Raw genomic sequence first — 23881 nt, forward strand, 5'->3', positions numbered from 1 at the left:
AAACAAATCAAAATATATTTTATATTTGAGATTATTCAAAGTAGCCACCCTTTGCCTTAATGACAGCTTTGCACACTTTTGGCATTCTCTCAACCAGCTTCATGAGGTAGTCACCTGGAATGCATTTCAGTTAACAAGTGTGCCTTGATAAAAGTTAATTTGTTGAATTTCTTTCCTTCTTAATGTGTTTGAGCCGATCAGTTGTGTTGTGACAAGGTAGGGGTGGTATACAGAAGATAGCCCTATTTGCTAAAATACCAAGTCCATATTATGGCAAGAACAGCTCAAATAAGCAAAGAGAAATGACAGTCCGTCATTATTTTAAAACATGAAGGTCAGTCAATCTGGAAAATTCAAGCGCTATGACGAAACTAGCTCTCATGAGGACCGCCACAGGAAAAGAAGACCCCTCTGCTGCAGAGGATAAGTTCATTAGAGTTAACTGCACTTCAGATTGCAGCCCAAATAAATGCTTCACAGAGTTCAAGTAATAGACACATCTCAACATCAACTGTTCAGAGGAGACTGCGTGAATCAGGCCTTCATGGTCAAATTGCTGCAATGAAACCCCTACTAAAGAACACCAATAAGAAGAAGAGACTTGCTTGGGCCAAGAAACACGAGCAATGGACATTAGACTGGTGGAAATCTGTCCTTTGGTCTTATGAGTCCAAATTTGAGATTTTTGGTTCCAACCACCATGTCTTTGTGAGACACAGAGTAGATGAACGGATGATCTCCGCATGTGTGGCCCCCACCATGAAGCATGGAGGAGGTGTGATGATGCTTTGCTGGTGACACTGTCAGTGATTTATTTCGAATTCAATGCACACTTAACCAGCATGGCTACCACAGCATTCTGCAGCGATACACCATCCCATCTGGTTTGCGCTTAGTGGGACTATCATTTGTTTTTCAACAGGACAATGACCCAACACACCTCCAGGCTGTGTAAGGGCTATTTGACTAAGAAGGAGAGTGATGGAGTGTTGCATCAGATGACCTGACCTCCACAATCACCTGACCTCAACCCAATTTAGATGGTTTGGGATGAGTTGGACAACAGAGTGAAGGAAAAGCAGCCAACAAGTGCTCAGCATATGTGGGAACTCCTTCAAGACTGTTGGAAAAAACATTCCAGGTTAAGCTGGTTGAGAGAATGCCAAGAGTGTGCAAAGCTGTTGTCAAGGGTGGCTACTTTGAAGATTCTAAAATCTAAAATGTATTTGGACTTTTTTGGTTACTACATGATTCCATAGGTGTTAATTAATAGTTTTGATGTCTAGACTATTATTTTACAATGTAACTTGCAAATAAAGTGTTGGGTGGATTATTCATAATTTCAATATCTTTATTTTCATTTAATAAACAGTAAAACATAAAAAAAAAAAAAAAACTCAGCTCTGATTGAAAGGAATTTCACATCATTGCTGTTTTTAAACCCATTCACAACCGGTGGTTCTTGAACACGTCCCTAAAAATGTCAATGTCCCAGCCCTGTTTCCATGGTAACAAAACTTTGGGCACAGTCTGTTGGGCACAGTCGGACGTTTGTCTTGTCACTCGTTGCAAGCTAGCTCTAAACCCATACTCGGTTTTCTCCGCGCTCTTTGCCAGTGTCCAGATTTGCAACCGCTGTATAGCTGGAGATGTAAGTAATGTTTTGCAATGATTCTTGAACATCACATCGCCTTGCTAGTTACCCACACATACATCCATGTGCTTAAACGAACACCTATACTGTTACTGTTAGCTTGCTTTGAACTAGTTAATGCTATCTGGCAACGCCTTATTGCTAAGCTAACGGTAGCTAACTGACTAGCCATTTGGCCAGCAGTGATGGCAAGGATGACAATGTACTGCGTTCTTTTTCCATCAGAAAGACAACATTAGACATGGACACTGACACAGATCACCGACAAAACAACGATGGCAAGTAACTTACAGAGGGTCTTCAAATGTGCAAAGTTGACCAACATTTATTTTTACTAACTAACTGTTACCGTTATACTAACGTTAGCTGTGAAGGCCCAGTACTATTTGTCTGGCTACATCTCAAATGATAAACGAGCATCTCTAGAAATGTACCAGGTGAATGTGTTAGTTGAAGTACCTAGCGAGCTTGAAGCGAGGCATAAGATTGTGTTTGTGTTTTTAGACGTTAACAATGGTGATGATTGTTCAACAAAAGCTGCCCCGACGTCCCAGATTCCTGGGCTGTCTGAAGATGCTAACAATGGTCCTGAGGAGAGGAGTAAAGGGCGCCGTACGGGAGTTAATGAGTCCGATTCTGCTTATACTAAACTGGCTAAACAAGGAGGACAGAGGGGTAAAAACGATATTCTGTTTTTAAACGGGAAATATCACACATTACCCATCCTTTCATCTGTGGAAATAAAGTCAGATAGCTAGATATAACGTTATCTGTGTAAATAGGAAAATGACACACCCATCTAGATAATTGGAAGGATTGCCACGCGAGACTACTAACGTTAGCTAGCAAGCTAACGAGCAAATGGCTAGTATACAAAATGGATAGCCAAGTTCTTCTTATCATTTACAGGTTTATTGTGGCATGAGGAGACCAACTTGGACACCAAACCTAACTCTGCATCATCTTACAAGGCTCCTAACTGGTTCTCTGGTTCTCCAAAAGCTAAAGAGCAAGCAAGGTAAAGGCAAATTAAAACGAGAGTAATGACAGTGTGGAATAAAAAAAAGTCTTTGTGTTAGCTAGTAATTTTTTGACTACTTGGCTAGGCCAAGTTGGATTGTTTGCATTAACCATGCAAATTGCATATTTGTTTGTGGTTGTATGGCATGTACCCTATTGAAAAACAGGGGTGTGTTCAGTTTATTAAACGTTTTGCTACATTGCGTGATGTTTGTACCGAATAACACGTTTCCCTCACAGTGCACTTTCCTTCAACAGCCTTTGTATGTTTGCTCCCTTTTGGTGGTTGTGGCGAAGTGTGGTCAGATCAATATGGGTGTGGTCACCATTTGAAAACTCATGCAGCACACTGTAGTGTATACACGGTCACCCTCTGGGCCACCATTATCATCACAACATTCTTCAACTGGTCGTTCAGAACAGCACCGTCTCCGTTGTATCAAACATTGCACACCGTTGAGTCCTGCTGAACGCAGCCCTGTTATACCAGATAAGTCTACTAGTAAAATGGGTTATTTGTCCATTTTTCTTTCTTCCAGCCCAACTGAGAGTTTCCAAAACTACATGTCAACTAATGCTCCTTTTGGGAGTGATAATAAGTCAACTTGGGAAAGGGACTTTGATGACAAAGAGAAGGTGAAGGGAGAAATCCTTGCAATTTCCTAAAGCAACTATAACAATATTACACCCTTCCTATTGTGCCACTATAAATTGAGTTTATACTTTATTCTTAGGTGTTTGAAGTACAGTATGCAGACAGACCTGTTTTAGATCTAGATTTACTGATCTATTTCAGACATTGACTTTTTTTGTCAGCATTACATCACCTGCCTAGTATCATGAAAAGCTAAATGTTTTTGGTGCAGTAAAATAGTATTAGCTAACAAGGAATGAGTTCTCAGGCTTAACACCTACCGTATCCAGAGAACTTATAACCAACCACTTAACCACCATCTTTGGCTATGTCCACCATTGTTGGTGAAATGTATTTGGTTAGCATCAAATTGTCACTGACATTTACCATATTTAAATTATTCTAGATTTATAAAATTCCTCTCTTGCAGTTGCATGGATAGAGTAGAAAGTGACCTAGTATGTCCAATAGAGGCCGAGCGTTGCCAAATGAAATAGGGGGTTTCATCTCTTGTTCAATACATCTTTCATCTCTGTTCAATCCTGACGTGATTCCAAATGATAAATGACTATTCAAGACACTTTGTTTTTATTGTCAGATATCTCCCAACAGCCAAATGGAGAACTTGTCCTTAGCATCAGGAAAGAACGAAGAGGCAGCAGGCAATTTCAAGAAAACGTGAGTACGCCCTTTGAAATATTTGCACCATATATCCACAAGATGGCAATGTTCTATTTTTCATGCACAGCAGAGTTGTGCCTCCAGACAGCGCAACTTGACAACATGTAACTTTATTATAGGCTCAAAAACTCAGTCATATACATTCAAATAATCAATGTCAAATAGAAAGAGATTTCAAACACATTACTTCAGTATGTAATTCCTATTGATTGTTAATGATAGGGGATTATTTATACTGTGAGAATACAATGAATGATATACAGTGCCTTCGGAAGTATTCAGACCCCTTTACTTTTTCCACATTTTGTTATGTTACAACCTTATTCTAACATTTTATTAAATCGTTTTTTTCCTCAATCTACACACAATACCCCATAATGACAAAGCAAAAACAGGTTTTTAGAAATTTTTGCAAATGTATTAAAAATACTAAACTGAAAAATCACATTTACATAAGTATTCAGACCCTTTACTCAGAACTTTGTTGAAGCACCTTTGGCAGCGATTACAGCCTTGAGTCATCTTGGGTATGACGCTACAATCTTGGCACACCTGTATTTGGGGGGTTTCTCCCATTCTTTTCTGCAGATCCTATCAAGCTCTGTCAGGTTGGATGGGGAGTGTTGCTGCACAGCTATTTTCAGGTCTCTCCAGAGATGTTCGATCCGGTTCAGGTCCGGGCTCTGACTGGGCCACTCAAGGGCATTGAGACTTGTCCCGAAGCCACTCCTACGTTGTCTTGGCTGTGTGCTTAGGGTCATGGTCCTGTTCGAATGTGAACCTTCGCCCCAGTCGGCGGTCTTGAGCACTCTGGAGCAGATTTTCATCAAGGATCTCTCTGTACTTTTCTCTGTTCATCTTTGCCTCGATCCTGACTAGTCTCCCAGTCACCGTAGGGATGGTGCCAGGTTTCCTCCAGACGTGAGGCTTGGCATTCAGGCCAAAAAGTTCAATCTTGGTTTCATCAATCCAGAGAATCTTGTTTCTCATGGTCTGAGAGTCTTTAGGTGCATTTTGGCAAACTCCAAGCGGGCTGTCATGTGCCTTTTACTGAGGAGTGGCTTCTGTTTGGCCACTCTACCATAAAGGCCTGATTGTCAGAGTGCTGCAGAGATTGTCCTTCTGGAAAGTTCTCCCATCTCCACAGAGGAACTCTGGAGCTCTGTCAGAGTGACCATCGGGTTCTTGGTCACCTCCCTGACCCAAGACCCTTCTCCCCCGATTGCTCAGTTTGGCCAGGTGGCCCGCTCTAGGAAGCGTCTTGGTGGTTCCAAACTTCTTCCATTTAAGAATGATGGAGGCCACTGTGTTCTTGGGGACCTTCAATGCTGCAGAAATTCTTTGGTACCCTTCTCCAGATCTGTGCCTCGACACAATCCTGTCTCGGAGGTCTGAGGACAATTCCTTTGGCCTCATGGCTTGGTATTTGCTCAGACGTGCTCTGTCAACTGTGGAACCTTATACAGACAGGTGTGTGCCTTTCTAAATTTACCACAGGTGGACTCCAAGTTGTAGAAACATCTCAAGGATGATCAATGGAAACAGGATGCACCTGAGCTCAATTTCGAGTCTCATAGCAAAGGGTCTGAATACTTATGTAAATACGGTATTTGTGTTTTATTTGTAGTAAATGTGCAAAAATGTCAACCTGTTCTCGCTTTGTCAATATGGGGTGTTTTGTGTAGATTGAGAATTTTTGTATTTATTTAATCCATTATAGAATAAGGCTGTAACGTAACAAAATGTTAATGTCAAGGGGTCTGAATATTTTCTGAATGCACTGTATAATATTATAAATATTAAACAGAATTGTATTATGCATACATATATATATATATATATATATAAACATTGTCTATATGTTATCTTAAAAATTACAGAATTACTATTATAGACATCTTGCCAAAATTACAAATTATTTCAATATCTTTTGGTTATGACTTCCAGACCCCTCCCACTTGAATTGCAGTGTCACTATTGCACAGCGTTTCTGTTTGGCAACAAATGCATTTAATCAGTTTCCTAAGAACAAATTCTTGGAAAATTTGATATATTTAAAAAGAAATGTTGAATATCATTAAATATCATGTGTGTTTGGGTTTATTGTCTTGCTGGAAGATCTACTTGCGGAAAAGTTTGTCTCCTGGCAGAGGCAACCAGATTTTTGGCCAAAATGTCCTGGTACTGGGTAAAGTTCATAATGACGTTGACCTTAACAAGGGCCCCAGGACTAGTGGAATCAAAATAGCCCCATGACAAGATCCACCACCATATTTTACAGTAGGTAAGGGAGTCTTTTTTTGCTTATGCGTTCTCATACAGGGGCTCAGTTGACTCTCAACGCGGAACGAGGGAGAGCTCGGTTTTATTGTTTTGAAAAGTTTGTTGTTTTGAAAGTGTATTGAAAGTCTTAGTTCTTGGATCCTGCGACGCAGTTGGCATCAGTTGCTGGGACTGCTAGTCTCTGTCCAGTGGTCCTGCTGACCAAACACTGGTCTAACAAGCTATTTGGCGTAGCAGTTAGCCTAGCTGCTAGCTGGATTTTCTTGAGGGCTTGAATGCAGCTCGCAATGTGGTTAGCCATTGTGGCTGGGGCCATGGATTGTCCCGGGTTTGTGGCTGTCTAGATCCCTGCTGTTTGTTTTCAATCTTCCCTGTGACCTGGCCTGTCTGGAACTGTGAGGAGTAACAGCGTATCCTACGTTTCACGCTACCATGACAAAGACCAAAGCCAGTTGGACTACCGTTAAGGACAGTGGTGTTTCTCTATCACACGTGAATCAAAGTGTTCTACAAGCAGTTGTTACAACAACAAGAAAATAGCTTGTGTTTTGTCCAAATATTGGTGGATTCAACTAATAAAAGAATGGACCATCTGACCAGAGAGGTCCAGGACCTGAAGAACAGTTTGCAGTTCTCCCAGGGTCAGCTCGATGAGTTGAAACAGGAAAACGGCAAGATGACAGCAATCAGTAAATCATTGAGAGAGGACATCAGTTCTGTGTGTGAATCCATGATAACGATGATGACTGTCCCTGGAGATTTATCCAAGGCGGAACAACATGGTTGTGGATGGAATTGCAGAATCTCCACATGAGACCTGGACAGAGTCTGAGGACCAAGTGAGGGAAATTATCTCTGAGAAATTCAAGATGGACCCCAGGAAGATTGAGGTGGAGCGCGCCCACATGACTGGAAAATCCACCACCGGCCCAGGTGACAGGCCCAGGCTGATAGTGGTCGAGTTCCTGAGGTTCTGTTCTGGAAAGAGCCAAGAACTCGGGAGGACCAAACGTCTTCCTCAACGAGGACTATCCTGAAGCTGTGTGCCAGAAGAGGAAAGAACTTATCCCAGCCATGAAAGCTGCCAGAGCGCGTGGGGACATTGCTTACATCCGCTATGACAGGTTCATTGTCCTCCCTCCCTCCCAGAAGCCTGGAAGGGATGCTTGAGCCAAGCCTATGGGTTCGTAGCTTCAACCCCGCAACACACACACCAATTGATTAATGGACTGCTTAATGTATATATTTTTTCTCTTGCTTTGTTTGCTCTTTTCAGTATTCAGTATTATGTGTATCTCTGATACGCTACCCGGGAGCTGAAAATAGCCAATATTTATAGATGTAGCCTTAGAAATAAGATTCATGAAGTCAACTTGCTAACATCAAATAACATTCATATATTAGCCATTTCTGAGACTCACTTAGGTAATTCATTTGATGATACAGCAGTAGCAATACAAGGATATATAGAAGAGACAGAAATGCTTATGGGGGAGGTGTTGCTGTATATATTCAGAGCCATATCCCTGTAATGCTTAGAGAAGATCTTCTGTCAAGTGTTATTGAAGTGTTGTGGTTGCAGGTTCACTTGGCACATCTAAAGTCTTTTCGTTTGAGGTGTTGCTAAAGGCCACCAAGTGCTAACAGTCAGTATCTAAATAATATGTGTGAAATGCGGGATAGTGTATGTGATTTTAAACAGAGAGGTCTACTTTCTTGGGGACCTGAATATTGACTGGCTTTCATCAATCTATCCGCTCAAGAGGAAGCTTCTCACTGTAACCAGTGCCTGTAATCTGGTTCAGGTTATTAATCAACCTACCAGGGTGTATACAAACACTACAGGAACAAGATCATCCACATTTATACTAATACTGTAGAACTTTGGATGCAGTGATCACAATATAGTGGCTACATCCAGGAAAGCCAAAGTTCCAAAAGCTGGGCCTATAAGTGTATAAGATCATACAAAATATTTTGCTGTGACTCTTATGTAGATGTTAAAAATATTTGTTGATCTGATGTGAACAAGGCAGTTCACCCACTGTTCCTAGGCCGTCATTGTAAATAAGAATTTGTTCTTAACTGACTTGCCTAGTTAAATAAAATGTGATTAATAAGGAGCATCCAGACGCTGCACTTGATGAATTTATGAAATTGCTTCTTCCAATTATTGATAAACATGCACCTGTTAAGAAACTGACTGTTAGAACTGTTAAGGCTCCATGGATTGATGAGGAATTGAAAAACTGTATAGTTGAAGAGATGATGGGGGGGCTAATAAGTCTGGCTGCACATCTGACCTACTGCAAATTGAGAAAATATGTAACTAAACTCAACATAAAGAAGAAACTGTAGTATGAAGCCAAGATCAATGATATAAAGAATGATGTAACAATTAAATTATGGGCAGAAAGACATTCACCTCCATCTTTCATCGAATCAGATGGCTTATTCATCACAACCATTTGATGTTGCCAATTATTTGAATGATAACTTCATTGGCAAAGTGGGCAAATTTAGGCAGGAAATGCAAACGATGACAATGAGCCATCTTATTCATGCAAAAAAAAACAAATAATGAAAGAAAAGCAATGCAGGTTTGAATTTTGCAAAGTTTGTGTGGGAGAGGTGGAAAAAATGTCATTGATCAATAATGACACCTCTTGGCATTCACAACTTAGATGGAAAGCTAATGGGGATGGCTATAGAGTCAGCTATCTGTCATATCTGAGCCTAGAGGAAAGTCTGTCTTCAGGCCTGGAGGGAAGCCAAAGTAATTTCGCTACCCAAGAGTGGTAAAGCGGCCTTTACTGGTTCTAACAGCAGAACTATAAGCTTGCTGCCAGCTCTTAGCAAACTATTGGATTTTTTGTTGTTGTTGACCAAATACAATGATATAAAGAAGGGCATCAACATGTACTGCACTGACACAAATGACTGATTTGGTTTAAATAAATTGATAGTAAGAAAATTGTGGGAGCTGTACTGTTAGATTTCAGTACAGCCTTTGATATTATTGACAATAACCTGTTATGGCTTTTCAACCGCTGCCATATCGTGGATTCAGAGCTATCCATCTAATAGAACTCAAAGGGTTTTCTTTAATGGAAGCTTCTCTAATGTAAAACATGGAAAATGTGGTGTACTGCAGGGCAGCTCTCTAGGCCCTGTACTCTTTTCTTTCTTTTTTACCAATGATCTGGCATTAAACAAAGCATTTGTGTCCATGTATGCTGATGATTCAACCATACACATCAGAAACCATAGCTTATGAAGTCACTGAACCCCTTAACAAAGAGTTGCAGTCTGTTTTGGAATGGGTGGCCAGTAATAAACTGGTCCTGAACATCTCTAAAACTAAGAGCATTGTATTTGGTACATATCATTCCCTAAGTTCTAGACCTCAGCTGGATTTGGTAATGAATGGTGTGGCTGTTGAACAAGTTGAGGAGACTAAATTACTTTGGCATTACCTTAGATTGTAAACTGTCATGGTCAAAACATATATAGATTCAATGGGTGTAAAGATGGGAAGAGGTCTGTCGGTAGTAGATGCTCTGTTTATTTGACACCACACTCCAAAAAGCAAGTTCTGCAGGCTCTAGTTTTGTCTTATCTTGATTATTGTCCAGTCATGTGGTCGAGTGCTGCAAGGAAAGACCTAGTTAAGCTGCCGCTGGCCCAGAACAGAGCGGCACGTCTTTCTCTTCATTGTAATCAGAGGGCTGATATAAATACTATGCATGCCAGTCTCTTGGCTAAGAGTTGAGGAGAGACTGACTGCATCACTTCTTCTTTTTATAAGAAACAATGTGTTAAGAATCCCAAATTGTTTGCATAGTTAACTTACACACAGCTCTGACACACACTTACCCCACCAGACAGTCCTCAAATCCAGAACAATTATTGCATGAAACTCCGTTCTATCTCAAATTGCTCAAATAAACAGCAAACCTGTTTTATTTTTAAAAGCAGATCATGCAACCCCTCATGCCACAACGCCTCTCCCCTATTTGACCTAGATAGTTTGTGTGTAGGTACTGATACGCCTCTCCTTTAAAAAATGTTTTATGTAGTTCTGTTCTTGTCTAATAATGTTCTGTATTATGTCATGTTTTGTGTGGACCCAAGGAAGAGTAGCTGCTGCTTTTGCAACAGCTAATGGGGATACTAATACAGTAACAATTTCGACGCCAAACCCACTACTGGTGTGCGTGGCCAGAGCTCTATTTTCATGTCATCTGACCATAGCATCAGTTCCAATCCAAGTGCCAATGCCGTTTAACAAACTCCAGGTGTTTACATTTGCTGGATGACATGAAGATGGAGGTCTTTAGCCAAGCACACCAGTGGTGAGGTTGGCATCAATGAGAATAAATGGGCAGAAAATAACTGCATACCTACTCAATTATGGTGGTGGATCTTTGATCTTATGGGGCTATTTATATTACTTGTTAAACAAAATCTATTTCGCTGAATTATTGGGCCTTATTAGTATCAAATAATGTCATTTTGAATTTACTTGAATTATTTTATACAGTCATCTTTGCTAATCTTTTTAAAGGGTGTCAATACTTTTGGACCCCGCTGTACAGTGTGTGTGTGTACAGATTATTGTTTTATGAGAACAATTTCGGTAACAGGTGTGTGTGGGACAGGGAGCCACACGGAGGAGATGCATGTCTTGTCATTGGCTAGTCATTGCCCCCCCCCCTGTAAAATTAGACATTTGTATTGTATTTCTTCATTCATGGAAGCAAATCAAATGGGTGAAGAGAAATGTGTATGTTATGTGGTAAATGTGAAAGTAGACTGCAATGTGAAAAGTAGGTTAATTTTGACCAAGCACAACCGTTTTTATGAGTGTTAATTAAAGCTACACTCCTGGTCTATTTTGTGTTTCAGCCCAGCAGCCCCGCTACCAATTGATGGGGCTGAAGAAAAGTAACTATTTTAACATTTACAGACCACTTTGGATGCAATTCAATGATATCATCAATATCATTTTTACCATTTCTGAAGCTATACATTATTAACGAAGTCACTTGTTTAAAAACAATGGAGTAAACATTAGATGTTGAGTTATGAAGGGTTAAGACTGTTTTTCTCACAAGCTCATGAGGCAAGTTATGTTATTCAAAAATCAGTAGGTATAAGCCTCATATCATTAATTTTGGTGACCTAAATCAGCTACAAATATCCCAGATTACACCATTTTTAAATCTGTAAGCTTCTGGAGTGACAATGTGCTGACAATATTCACTGTGGCTTCCGTAGTTCTCATACAATATTGCACTACCCAAAACTTCTCCCCCACACTTTTTAAAGAATGGATAAGGCCCATGTGATGTGGCTAATGCATAGAGTTAAAGGACACATCTTTGTATCTGCCCCATTATGGTGTCTGTGACAGCACGGGTAGCGCCATTAAGGCTATTTTGAAGTAGTCAATTTTCTTCTTCTTTTGTGTTTGAAAAAATACAACGCTAATATTGGTGATTTACCGCCAAGAGTGCTGACGTCCTGAACCAAACCTTGTCATTGATTTATTGTGGCCACTAAGATGGTGTTGATATAGCTTAAAAAAAATGTGCTAACCATAGTTAACCCATTTTGAAGAAGTAGAGAATGCTCTGATTTATTGGTTGATCGCACCCACCCATACCAATCCCCACCCAGTTGACTGCTTAAAATGGTGGAAGGCCTCAATGGCAATGTCCATGCAAAAACAAGTTTAACTCTATGAGCCAATGCCTACGTGCCTGGCTGCGATACTGCTCAAAGAGCACAGATGTCCTCACAAGTCGTCCCGCTCAGTTAGCTTTATGAACCAATACATCAACACAAACAGATCGCTAGCTTCAAATAGTATTACTCCACAATGTAAGTCATTGTGCAAATGTTTCTTTTTTTACATTTGGCACCTGTCAGTGACCTGTGACGACCTGTCACACATTACATTTTTGATTTAACTAGGCAAGTCCGTTAAGAACGTTCTTATTTACAATGACGGCCTACATGAACCAGAGATGTCATGCTTTATGCTTAGAAGAGACATCAGAGATAGCAAATAGCCACGGCTACACAGACAGTCCATTCTTAGAACCATAATGAATAGCAGAACATGTTAAAATTGGAAGAGCGTATAAAAACATTTATTTAATTATTAGCTCGACTGTGTCTCAGTTAGAGGTAAGTGTTTTTTCAGTCCAAATTCAATGTTTGCTGTTGATTTTACTCCCCTTCACCATATCAATGTTATCATCAGCTGACCAATTCTCCCACTGTTTTATGGTTGTTGTGAGCCCTCGGCTAGATCTAAATGCTCAATGATTTTCATGTTTTGTTACCACATTTTGCCCCCCCGCTGTGATTTAAATGCTTGCCTTTTGGTCTTGCAGATCTCAGAATTCGACCCCTGTCAACATGGGTACACTCTTGAGCTTCGGCTATTTAGAGGACAAGAAAGGGGCACCCAATACGCATTCATCAAGTAAGTAGCTGTTAGTGACTGTGGTTTGATGTTCGAACTTCAAGATCATTTGAATTAATTTGGCAATTTTGTCTCATTGCTCAGAAGCACATTGACTAACTAATGAAATATTGAATGAATATGAAGTCAAGTCATGAAGTCGTGTATTGATTTTTATGGGACAATAAATAATGTACAGATCTACAGAATTGATACATGGGGCACCGAAGTAGAGTTGCAAAATTACAATGCATGAACCATTCAGACATGGGAACATTTTAATTCTGGCTTGCATTATTAATGCATTGTTGTCAGTGATCATGTGATGGGACGGCAAATCAAAATGTGTGGGGAAACACACACACACACACACAAATTAACCTGTGTGTATCCCTGCAGATTCCAAGGAGTAGAAAGGAGCAAAGGCAGTTGAGGACGACTGACTCCTCAATGTTCACCTCCACAACGTTCCTTCACCGGGGTTTGCCTGTTCAAAACCACTTATACTATAGGTCAATTAAAGCAGTTAACTTTGGTTAGAGTTATAGGACTCTTGTTATTCCACCTACGTGTGTGCTTGTTCCAAGAAGTACACACAATTGCAAAATTAGATTGTACGTTAGTTTGCGCTCACAGACCCGTTCTGTGCCTGAAGTTGTTGCTAATGAACTGCATTTGCACTGTAACACTAACTTAATGTAATAGCCTGAGCTATGCTCTTGTTCGTCTGTTGTAGTAGTTTTTTTTGGAATGATGGTTTGCTTTTAAAAGGCGTCTATGGCTTAGAGGGGCTCCTCTAAAAATGGCTGCTGTTTTGAAGTGTCTTTTTTTGTGCCTCAGTGTGGTTGCTATAAAGATTTCTGTTTAAAAATAAATGTGTTGTGCATAAACTGTGGACGTGTTGTCATTCTTTTTATGTGCTCAATGAAGCACTCGTCGCCATTTTGAAATGGCATCGAGACATGTATTTGTTGAAATGTGACCCATAGCCGGATTGCTACAGAGACCTGTGGTCTCTTATGAATTTATCGTCTTTACCACCGTCATCATAGTAGAAGTTGTTCTAGGGATGTAATTGACACAGGATACAAAGTGAATATGAAATATAATCCTCCTCGTAACGCTTAAATTAATGACTAGGATATGAGGCATAGCAGAAAAAAAGTGGTTAAAATAATGTATTTTATTGATACGCACACGTAGTCAAATATTTGTACACGCTCAATTGCTTTCGAACCTGAATGTCATGTGATGCCCAGGATTCTGAAAATGACAATCGTCTAACTCATGTTTGAAAACTTGTCAGGACATAGAGATGTGTGTTTATGTAACTTGAGTCCACCTGGCAATTTATTTGCATGGCCATTTGTATTTTACACAACTGAAGTAAATCATTGTTTAAAAACCCCCCCAAAAAAACGATATTATGTAAATTGTGTATAGTCAAGCTCTTTGGATCTGAGCCAAGTATTTGTAGAGTCTGTCAAAGCATTTGTTTTAGATCATTTAGAGACCAGACAGTCACTACTCCTCCTTCACCAACCAATCATTCCTGAGAGGTCACAGGGCAAAGCGATATCAGCCCCAGAATCAGTGACGGCACTTTTATTTCCTTCGAGCTGAAGAGTATTTGGAAACTGCTACACAGCGGCGAATATTACCTGTATTCTTTTTATTTTTCTGTCTAGCCTGAAAGGTATGTATTGCACTTGTGGCTGTAGGTAATATTGTGGCTCTAAGTATTGTGTTTGTAATATTATGGTATATAGTTGATAGTAATTATTCATTTTTTTAGTATATCTACAGTGAACAACAGCCATGTCATCTATTTTACTAAACTGTATGGGGGCTGTCACTGACCATTCTGAATATAGCGAGTGAGTATTTTTATTTTACTTTGAGGTTTCATTACACTACTAGTTCTTGTTCTGCATTAGAGAGACTTATGACATTTTCATGTGCTCGCTCTTATGTCAATGTTTTTACAGACCGGAGGTCCTTTTCAAGAACCCCCAGATCCATGTCAAGAACCCCCAATTGGATACAATGGAAGAGGACATTCTCTATCACTTCAACCTGGGTACCAAGACCCACAACCTACCTGAGATGTTTGGAGACATCAAGGTTTGTGGAAGTTGCCCAGACAAAATACTTGAAATACCTGATTTCGAAAAGCTACTCTCAAAGACATTTAGTTGTCTTTTTATATCTCCCCCATTAAAGTTTGTGTGCGTCGGCGGGAGTGCCAATCAGATGAAGTCCTTTGCTCAGTTCATTCACCAGGAGCTGGCCTAATATCACAGATATCTGTGAAGGAACCGACCGCTACTCCATGTACAAAGTGTACTTTCTATCAGTGTACGTATTGCACAATGGATACATCTCCCTCACAAGATAATGGTCTGACTAGACTTTCGATAGCCTGTTTAAGACCTTACAACTTGATAAGTGAAAATGATTTATGTAAGCCAGTGACTGACACCTGAAATGACGTAATATTATTATCAGATGTTTGGTGTATTGCTGTGTCTTGTAATAACAATAATTGATTGGATTTATATAGTGCTCTTCCACCTAGGTGCTCAAAGCGCTTTACAATAGTAAGAGGGGAATTCACCTCTACCACCACCAATGTGTGGCACCTACTTTAATGATGCACGGCAGCCATTTTTGTGCCAGAATGCAGCTAGCATAGTGGAGAGGTGAGGAGTTATATATATATATATTATATATATATATATACACACACACATGCATACACTACCGTTCCAAAGTTTGAGGTCACTTAGAAATGTCCTTGTTTTTGTCCATTAAAATAACATCAAATTGATCAGAAATACAGTGTAGACATTGTTAATGTTGTAAATGACTATTGTAGCTGGAAAGGGCAGATTTTTTATGGAATATCTACATTGGCCCTGGAAAGGCTAATTATCAGCAACCATCACTCCTTTGTTCCAATGACACGTTGTGTTAGCTAATCCAAGTTTATCATTTTAAAAGGCTAATTGATCATTAGAAAACCTTTTTGCAATTATGTTAGCACAGCTGAAAACTGTTGTCCTGATTAAAGAACCAATAAAACTGTCCTTCTTTAGACTAGTTGAGTCTATGCATAATTGAGAAAGACGCTTCACAAGTCCTCAACTGGCAGCTTTATTAAATAGTATCTGCAATTCACCCGTCTCAACGTCAACAGTGAAGAGGCGACTCTGGGATGCTGGCCTTCTAGGCAGAGTTCCTCTGTCCAGTGTGTTTTTTTGCCCATCTTAATATTTTATTTTTATTGGCTAGTCTGAGATATGGCTTTTTCTTTGCAGCATCTGTTTCTCAAACTAGACACTCTAATGTACTTGTCCTCTTGCTCAGTTGTGCACCGGGGCCTCCCACTCCTCTTTCTATTCTGGTTAGAGCCAGTTTGCGCTGTTCTGTGAAGGGAGTAGTACACAGCGTTGTACGAGATCTATCTTGAGTTTCTTGTCAATTTCTCGCATGGAATAGCCTTCATTTCTCAGAACAAGAATAGACTGATGAGTTTCAGAAGAAAGGTCTTTGTTTCTGGCCATTTTGAGCCAATAATTTAACCCACAAATGCTGATGCTCGAGATACTCAACTAGTCTGAAGAAGGCCAGTTGTATTGCTTCTTTAATCAGGACAACAGTTTTCAGCTGTGCTAACATAATTGCAAAAGGGTTTTCTAATGATCAATTAGCCTTGTAAAATGATAAACTTGGATTAGCTAACACAACGTGCCATTGGAACACAGAAGTGATGGTTGCTGATAATGGGCCTCTTACGCCTATCTAGATATTCCATAAAAAAAATCTGCCGTTTCCAGCTACAATAGTCATTTACAACATTAACCTCTATGGGCTACTCAACAGCCAGTTGAATCCTGTGGCGCGTTATTCAAATACCTTAGATATGCTATTACTTCAATTTTTCAAAAATATGACTATTTTACACCATTTTAAAGATAAGACTCTCGTTAATCTAACCACACTGTCCGATTTCAAAAAGGCTTTACAACGAAAGCAAAACATTAGATTATGTCAGCAGAGTACCCAGCCAGAAATAATCAGACACCCATTTTTCAAGCTAGCATATAATGTCACATAAACCCAAACCACAGCTAAATGTAGCACTAACCTTTGATGATCTTCATCAGATGACAACCCTAGGACATTGTTATACAATACATGCATGTTTTGTTCAATCAAGTTCATATTTATATCAAAAAACAGCTTTTTACATTAGCATGTGACTAGCATTCCCACCGAACACTGCCGGTGAATTTACTAAATTACTCACGATAAACGTTCACAAAAAGCATAACAATAATTTTAAGAATTATAGATACAGAACTCCTCTATGCACTCGATATGTCCGATTTTAAAATAGCTTTTCGGTGAAAGCACATTTTGCAATATTCTCAGTAGATAGCCCGGCATCACAGGGCTAGCTATTTAGACACCCAGCAAGTTTAGCACTCATCAAAGTCAGATTTACTATAAGAAAAATGTTATTACCTTTGTTGTCTTCGTCAGAATGCACTCCCAGGACTTCTACTTCAATAACAAATGTTGGTTTGGTCCAAAATAATCCATCGTTATATCCAAACAGCGGCGTTTTGTTCGTGCGTTCTAGACACTATCCTAAAGGGTAAATAAGGGTGGCGAGCATGGTGCAATTCGTGACAAAAAAATTCTAAATATTCCATTACCGTACTTCGAAGCATGTCAACCGCTGTTTAAAATCAATTTATGCCATTTTTCTCATAAAAAAGCGATAATATTCCGACCGGGAATCTGCGTTTAGGTGAACAGACAAAGGAAAAGAAAGCATTCGGTCGAAGCGGGCACGCGCCTAAGCCCATAGTACTCTGAGTGGCCACTTGCCAAAAGCGATAAAGTGTTTCAGCCAGAGCCTGCCTCGATATCGTTCAGCTTTTTCCCGGGCTCTGAGACCCTATGGAAGCCGTAGGAAGTGTCACGTTATTGCACAGATCCTGAGTCTTCAATAAAAAGAGCCAAGATGAAACACTACTTCTCAGACAGGCCACTTCCTGATTGAAATCTTCTCAGGTTTTGGCCTGCCATATGAGTTCTGTTATACTCACAGACACCATTCAAACAGTTTTAGAAACTTTAGGGTGTTTTCTATCCAAAGCCAATAATTATATGCATATTCTAGTTACTGGGCAGGAGTAGTAACCAGATTAAATCGGGTACGTTTTTTATCCAGCCGTGTCAATACTGCCCCCTAGCCCTAACAGGTTTTAACAATGTCTACACTGTATTTCTGATCAATTTGATGTTATTTTAATGGACATTTTTTTTAATTTTCTTTCAAAAACAAGGACATTTCTAAGTGACCCCAAACTTTGGAACATTGTGTGTGTGCGCTCATATATGCCAATTAGGAATGAGGAGGATGATTAGGTGGCCATGATTGAAATGGGACCAGTTTGGGTATTTAGCCAGAACCAGGTTAACACCCCTATTCTTATGATAAGTGCCATGGGATTTTTTTTGTGACCACAAAGAGTCAAGACATCTATTTAATATCCCATCCGAACGACGCCACCCTACAGTCGTGGCCAAAAGTTTTGAGAATGACACAAATATAAATTTTCACAAACTTTGCTGCTTCAGTGTCTAGATATGTGTCAGATGTTACTATGGAATACTGAAGTATAATTACAAGCATTTCATAAGTGTCAAAGGCTTTTATTGACAGTTACATGAAGTTGATGCGAAGAGGCAATATTTGCAGTGTTGACCCTTCTTTTTCAAGACCTCTGCAATCCACCCTGGCATGCTATCAATTAACTTATGGGCCACATCCTGACTGATGGCAGCCCATTCTTGCATAATCAATGCTTGGAGTTTGTCAGAATTTGTTTGTCCACCCGCCTCTTGAGGATTGACCACAAGTTCTCAACGGGATTAAGGTCTAGGGAGTTTCCAGGCCATGGACCCAAAATATCGATGTTTTGTTCCCCGAGCCACTTAGTTATCACTTTTGCCTTATGGCAAGGTGCTCCATCATGCTGGAAAAGGCATTGTTCATCACCAAACTGTTCCTGGATGGTTGGGAGAAGTTGCTCTCGGAGGATGTGTTGGTACCATTCTTTATTCATGGCTGTGTTCTTAGGCAAAATTGTGAGTGAGCTCACTCCCTTAGCTGAGAAGCAACCCCACACATGAATGGTCTTAGGATGCTTTACTGTTGGCATGACACAGGACTGATGGTAGCGCTCACCTTGTCTTCTCCGGACAAGCTTTTTTCCGGATGCCCCAAACAATCGGAAAGGGGATTCATCAGAGAAAATGACTTTACCCCAGTCCTCAGCAGTCCAATCCCTGTACCTTTTGCAGAATATCAGTCTGTCTCTGATGTTTTTCCTGGAGAGAAGTGGCTTCTTTGCTGCCCTTCTTGACACCAGGCCATCCTCCAAAAGTCTTCGCCTCACTGTGCGTGCAGATGCACTCACACCTGCCTGCTGCCATTCCTGAGCAAGCTCTGTACTGGTGGTGCCCCGATCCCGCAGCTGAATCAACTTTAGGAGACGGTCCTGGTGCTTGCTGGACTTTCTTGGGCGCCCTGAAGCCTTCTTCACAACAATTGAACCGCTCTCCTTGAAGTTCTTGATGATCCGATAAATGGTTGATTTAGGTGCAATCTTACTGGCAGCAATATCCTTGCCTGTGAAGCCCTCTTTGTGCAAAGCAATGATGAAGGCATGTGTTTCCTTGCAGGTAACCATGGATGACAGAGGAAGAACAATAATTCCAAGCACCCCCCTCCTTTTGAAGCTTCCAGTCTGTTATTCAAACTCAATCAGCATGACAGAGTGATCTCCAGCCTTGTCCTCGTCAACACTCATACCTGTGTTAACGAGAGAATCACTGACATGATGTCAACTGGTCCTTTTGTGGCAGGGCTGAAATGCAGTGGAAATGTTTTTGGGGGATTCAGTTCATTTGCATGGCAAAGAGGGACTTTGCAATTAATTGCAATTCATCTGATCATTCTTCATAATATTCTGGAGTATTTGCAAATTGCCATCATACAAACTGAGGCAGCAGACTTTGTGAAAAGTAATATTTGTGTCATTCTCAAAACTTTTGGCCACGACTGTACATAGGCCCATGGGCCCTTCACTGCCCTGGGGGCCATGGGATCTCCTTAGACCAGCAGCCTGGTCTCATAGACTAGACTATTGTATACGATATGTTACGTTTGGTATGGTTACATAAGACAGATGGTTACATAAGGCAAAAACTAATGTAGGTGGTTGGTCAGGGTGGATGGGTGAGCATATAACACGAACGTCTAACAACCCAAAGGTTGCAATTTTGAATCTCATCACGGACAACTATAGCATTTTAGCTAATTAGCAACTTTAACTACTTTCTACTTTTTAGCTACTTTGCAACTACTTAGCATGTTAGCTAACCCTTCCCCTAACCTTAACCCTTGTAGCTAACTCCTAGCCAGCTAGCCACCTAGCTAGAATTCATAACATTCCATACGTTTCACAAATGTGTAACATATTGTACATTTTAGCAAATTCGACTCATATAGTACGAATTGTAATTCGTGACATATCATACGAAATGGGTGATGGACATCCACAAATGAATACATACCATACGAAACGTAACATATCATACTAAATGGAGTGTCTGGGATTTGCGTACAGAATAACACAAAATGCTCTGAGACCAAGTTGAGATCAGAGGGAAGAGTGCCTGCCAACCCGAGTTGCTTCCCACTGGGCAGCTGTATCATGGTGTCGCCGGCAGTAGCTAACGTGGCCAAATGTTTTCCTCCAATATTTTATTCCATGGATGATAGCAGCTTTCATGAATTATTTTGTACAAAATTTGGTAATCATCTGGATGTCACCGTGATACCATCTACACATTGGGGGAAGCATGCACGGCGAGTCAGTTTCACAACACCAAGTACTACTTTCCCGCAGTTCCTTAACCTTAGTAAAGATTGTTAACCTCACCCCTCTGTCTCTGCAGCCTGGTATGGGTGTCCCCTCCATCTCCATCATGCTCCATAAGCTCATCAAGCTGCTGCATCATGCCCGCTGCATCGACTTCGCCCTCTTCCGCATTGGCACCTCCGGTGGAGTTGGTCAGAGCGTACTCCCCCCTTTCCATTATTCTTTCGAACGTTAACACACATTTATACATGTTGATATAGTCGGGTAACACAGCTCTCTAAATCATGTCACTGGTGTCCCATTACAGGTCTGGACCCAGGAACAGTAGTGGTCACAGACAAGGCGGTGGACTGCTTCTTCCGCGCCCAGTTTGAGCAGGTGGTTCTAGGTAAGGTGATCACCAGGAGCACAGAGCTGGACGTGGGCGTATCCAAGGAGCTGCTGCAGTGCTCGTCCGAGTTAGACGACGTGTCCACCGTCATCGGAAACACCATGTGCACCAGTGACTTCTACGAAGGTAACCACATCACGTTACCCACCGCTGTACACTCAGCTACTCAGAAGCCCTAAGTTAAAGCTACAGTCTGTGAGGTTGTTTTTTAGAATGGTTAGACTGACCCTTTAACTTAGGATGTACAGTACATTCCCAGTGCTGCCTACTGGTCTTCTGGCTTTGATCTAACTCAGCCTGTGTTCTGCTGCGGTCCACCAGGTCAGGATCGGCTTGATGGAGCTCTCTGCTCCTTCTCCACTGAAGACAAGCTGGAGTACCTAAGGAAAGCCTATAACACAGGAGTCAGGAATATTGAGATGGAGTCCACCGTCTTCCGAGCCATGTGTCATGTCTGTGCCATCAAAATAAATCAGTCTCCAATGTCACTAACTTTCTTTGACAGGGAAAATTCAGTAATCAAATTTTAATTACCACCCCATATAAAAAATAAAATGTTTTTACATTTGTAACGGATGTAACCTTTCTCTCCCCAGCGGCTGTCGTCTGTGTGACTACTTTGTTGAACCGTTTCGATGGGGATCAGATCTCCACCCCTCATGATGTGCTAGTGGAGTACCAACAGAGACCTCAGGTCCTGGTGGCCCACTTCATCAAGAAACGCCTGGGCCTCATCGTCTGAAGCTCCCTCCGATCACCTCTGCTGCCCATGGACTGCACATAGCTACAGCCTCGACTGTTATGTGGACATACACGGAGTGTACAAAACATTAGGACCTCCTTCCTATTGAGTTGCACCCCTTTTGCCTCTGACTGAAGTGGATTTAACAGGTGACATCAATAAGGGATCATAGCTTTCACCTGGTCAGACTGTCATGGAAAGAGCAGGTGTTCTTAATGTTTTGTACACTCAGTGTATGTATACAGTCATGTTGATATGTTAAGATATTATTTAAAGTGTTCTAAAAGTACATGAAGATTTTACAGATGTGTTGTATCGTGTATTGGATTTGTTAAATGAAACTCAAAGAGTGGGCTCTTACGCAATTGTGTGGTATATTTGTAATGGTGTTATAGTTGAAGTCAGACGTTTACATACACCTTAGCCAAATACATTTAAACTCAGTTTCACAATTCCTGACATTTAATCCTAATAAAAATTCCTTGTCTTAGGTCAGTTAGGATCACCACTTTATTTTAAGAATGAAATGTCAGAAGAGTAGAGATAATGATTTATTTCAGCTTTTATCTTTCATTACATTCCCAGAAGTTTACATACCAATACTAATTGAGTGTATCATTGCCTTTAAATTGTTTAACTTGGGTCAAAGTCTCAGGTAGCCTTCCACAAGCTTCCCACAATAAGTTGGGTGAATTTTGGCCCATTCCTCTTGACAGAGCTTGTGTAACTGAGTCAGGTTTGTAGGCCTCCTTGCTCGCACACGCTTTTTCAGTTCTGCCCACAAATTTTCTATAGGTTTGAGGTCAGGGCTTTGTGATGGCCACTCCAATACCTTGACTTTGTTGTCCTTAAGCCATTTTGCCACAACTTTGGAAGTATTGTAACGGTTTTGACTTGAGGTTATAATTTATAGGGGTGTCAGGTAGGTTGTGCCTACCAGAGAAAATATTAGTTTCTCCTTTTAGTTTGATAGGGAATGAGTCCCATCTGGTCCGTCAAGTCTACACCAATACAAAGGACGCATGTAAATGTCAGGATGGAAATACACTTTTCATGAACCCTTAAAACATTGGAAAGAACTTACAAAAACAGTATTCTTTTGCGTGGATGTATTAACAACATAAATGATCACACACACACAACAATATAACAATAATGAGCTTTAAACAGCTCTGGTTCCTCCAGAAATGTCCTGTACCTCGGGCCTAAAAAGAGTCCAGCCCGGTAAACAAGTTCAGGGAACTCAAGTGACCTTAGTCACGCAATGGTTGTCCGTTCATACAGTGTAGCGTAAACCCAGTGTCAATCATACAATGAAAAGAACAAATATTTTACCACACATTTCAATAAATCCTCAACTACAACTAACTACATAAATCATCACGGTATACATAACACCAAAACAAATGAAATACCGTATACAAAAAAGGTTGTAGTCAGTCGGAGAAGCCAATCCGCCGACAGATCTCCAGCGGAGAAAGGCCACGAAAACCAACGGAGAGGTGTAGTCCACGGATGCAAAGAGTGGATCCGATCCTGGGTAGATTTTCTATTAGGCTACACAACAAACGGAAGAGAGAAGCTTCAGAACTGAGGGTTTAACACATCCTCATTCACGTTTCCATCACAACTCCACTTTTGCGCAGCTGATGCTGGCTATTTAATTGGGAATTAAAGGGGAAGCGCCCTATTGGAAGGAGAAGCACTAATTGGGGTCATTGTCCATTTGGAAGACCCATTTGCGACCAAGCTTTAACCTTATGACTGATGTTGCTTCAATACATCCAGAAAATGTTCCATCCTCATGATGCCATCTATTTTGTGAAGTGCACGAGTCCCTCCGGCAGCAAAGCACCCCCACAACATGATGCTGCCACCCCCGTGCTTCACGGTTGGGATGGTGTTCTTCGGCTTGCAAGCATCCCCCTTTTTCCTCCAAACATAACGACGGTCATTATGGCTAAACAGTTCTATTTTTGTTTCATCAGACCAGAGGACATTTCTCCAAAAAGTACGAGCTTTGCACCATGTGCAGTT

The 23881-nt window shown here is 40.8% G+C and overlaps 2 protein-coding genes across 4 annotated transcripts; both read left to right on the plus strand.

Moving 5' to 3' along the window:
• The first annotated feature begins 1502 nt into the window (after positions 1-1502).
• Positions 1503-13637, plus strand: LOC106581816 (uncharacterized protein C7orf57). 2 transcript variants are annotated; one of them, XM_014164187.3, is made up of 9 exons: positions 1503-1651; positions 1880-1932; positions 2159-2329; positions 2564-2672; positions 3214-3310; positions 3907-3986; positions 11181-11219; positions 12677-12768; positions 13147-13637. In XM_014164187.3, the coding sequence occupies exons 2-9, from the start codon at positions 1896-1898 to the stop codon at positions 13158-13160; spliced, it is 639 nt and encodes a 212-aa protein (XP_014019662.1). In that variant the 5' UTR covers positions 1503-1651; positions 1880-1895; the 3' UTR covers positions 13161-13637. The 2 variants fall into 2 exon arrangements, with proteins under 2 accessions (XP_014019662.1, XP_014019663.1); XM_014164188.3 differs by lacking the exon at positions 11181-11219.
• An 84-nt stretch (positions 13638-13721) lies between these two features.
• LOC106581814 (uridine phosphorylase 2-like) lies at positions 13722-22210 on the plus strand. 2 transcript variants are annotated; one of them, XM_014164186.3, is made up of 7 exons: positions 13722-14443; positions 14543-14624; positions 14736-14871; positions 20788-20902; positions 21019-21228; positions 21424-21554; positions 21699-22210. In XM_014164186.3, exons 2-7 carry the CDS (start codon positions 14566-14568, stop codon positions 21714-21716), a joined length of 669 nt encoding a protein of 222 aa, XP_014019661.3. In that variant the 5' UTR covers positions 13722-14443; positions 14543-14565; the 3' UTR covers positions 21717-22210. The 2 variants fall into 2 exon arrangements, with proteins under 2 accessions (XP_014019661.3, XP_014019659.3); XM_014164184.3 differs by having other exon boundaries at positions 21424-22210.
• The last annotated feature ends 1671 nt before the right edge of the window (positions 22211-23881 follow it).

The sequence above is a fragment of the Salmo salar genome, chromosome 21 (assembly GCF_965601325.2).
Source record: "Salmo salar chromosome 21, fSalSal1, whole genome shotgun sequence".
Taxonomy (NCBI): domain Eukaryota; kingdom Metazoa; phylum Chordata; class Actinopteri; order Salmoniformes; family Salmonidae; genus Salmo; species Salmo salar.

Excerpts from the sequence above, each read along its gene's own strand:
- LOC106581816 (XM_014164187.3), top strand. The coding sequence starts at position 1,896 with ATGGACACTGACACAGATCACCGACAAAACAACGATG. Across the intron at positions 1,933-2,158 it reads TCACCGACAAAACAACGATG|ACGTTAACAATGGTGATGAT; the intron begins GCAAGTAACTTA and ends TTGTGTTTTTAG. Across the intron at positions 11,220-12,676 it reads ATTGATGGGGCTGAAGAAAA|ATCTCAGAATTCGACCCCTG; the intron begins GTAACTATTTTA and ends TTGGTCTTGCAG.
- LOC106581814 (XM_014164184.3), top strand. The coding sequence starts at position 14,566 with ATGTCATCTATTTTACTAAACTGTATGGGGGCTGTCACTGACCATTCT. Across the intron at positions 14,872-20,787 it reads AGATGTTTGGAGACATCAAG|CCTGGTATGGGTGTCCCCTC; the intron begins GTTTGTGGAAGT and ends CTGTCTCTGCAG. Across the intron at positions 21,229-21,423 it reads CACCAGTGACTTCTACGAAG|GTCAGGATCGGCTTGATGGA; the intron begins GTAACCACATCA and ends GCGGTCCACCAG.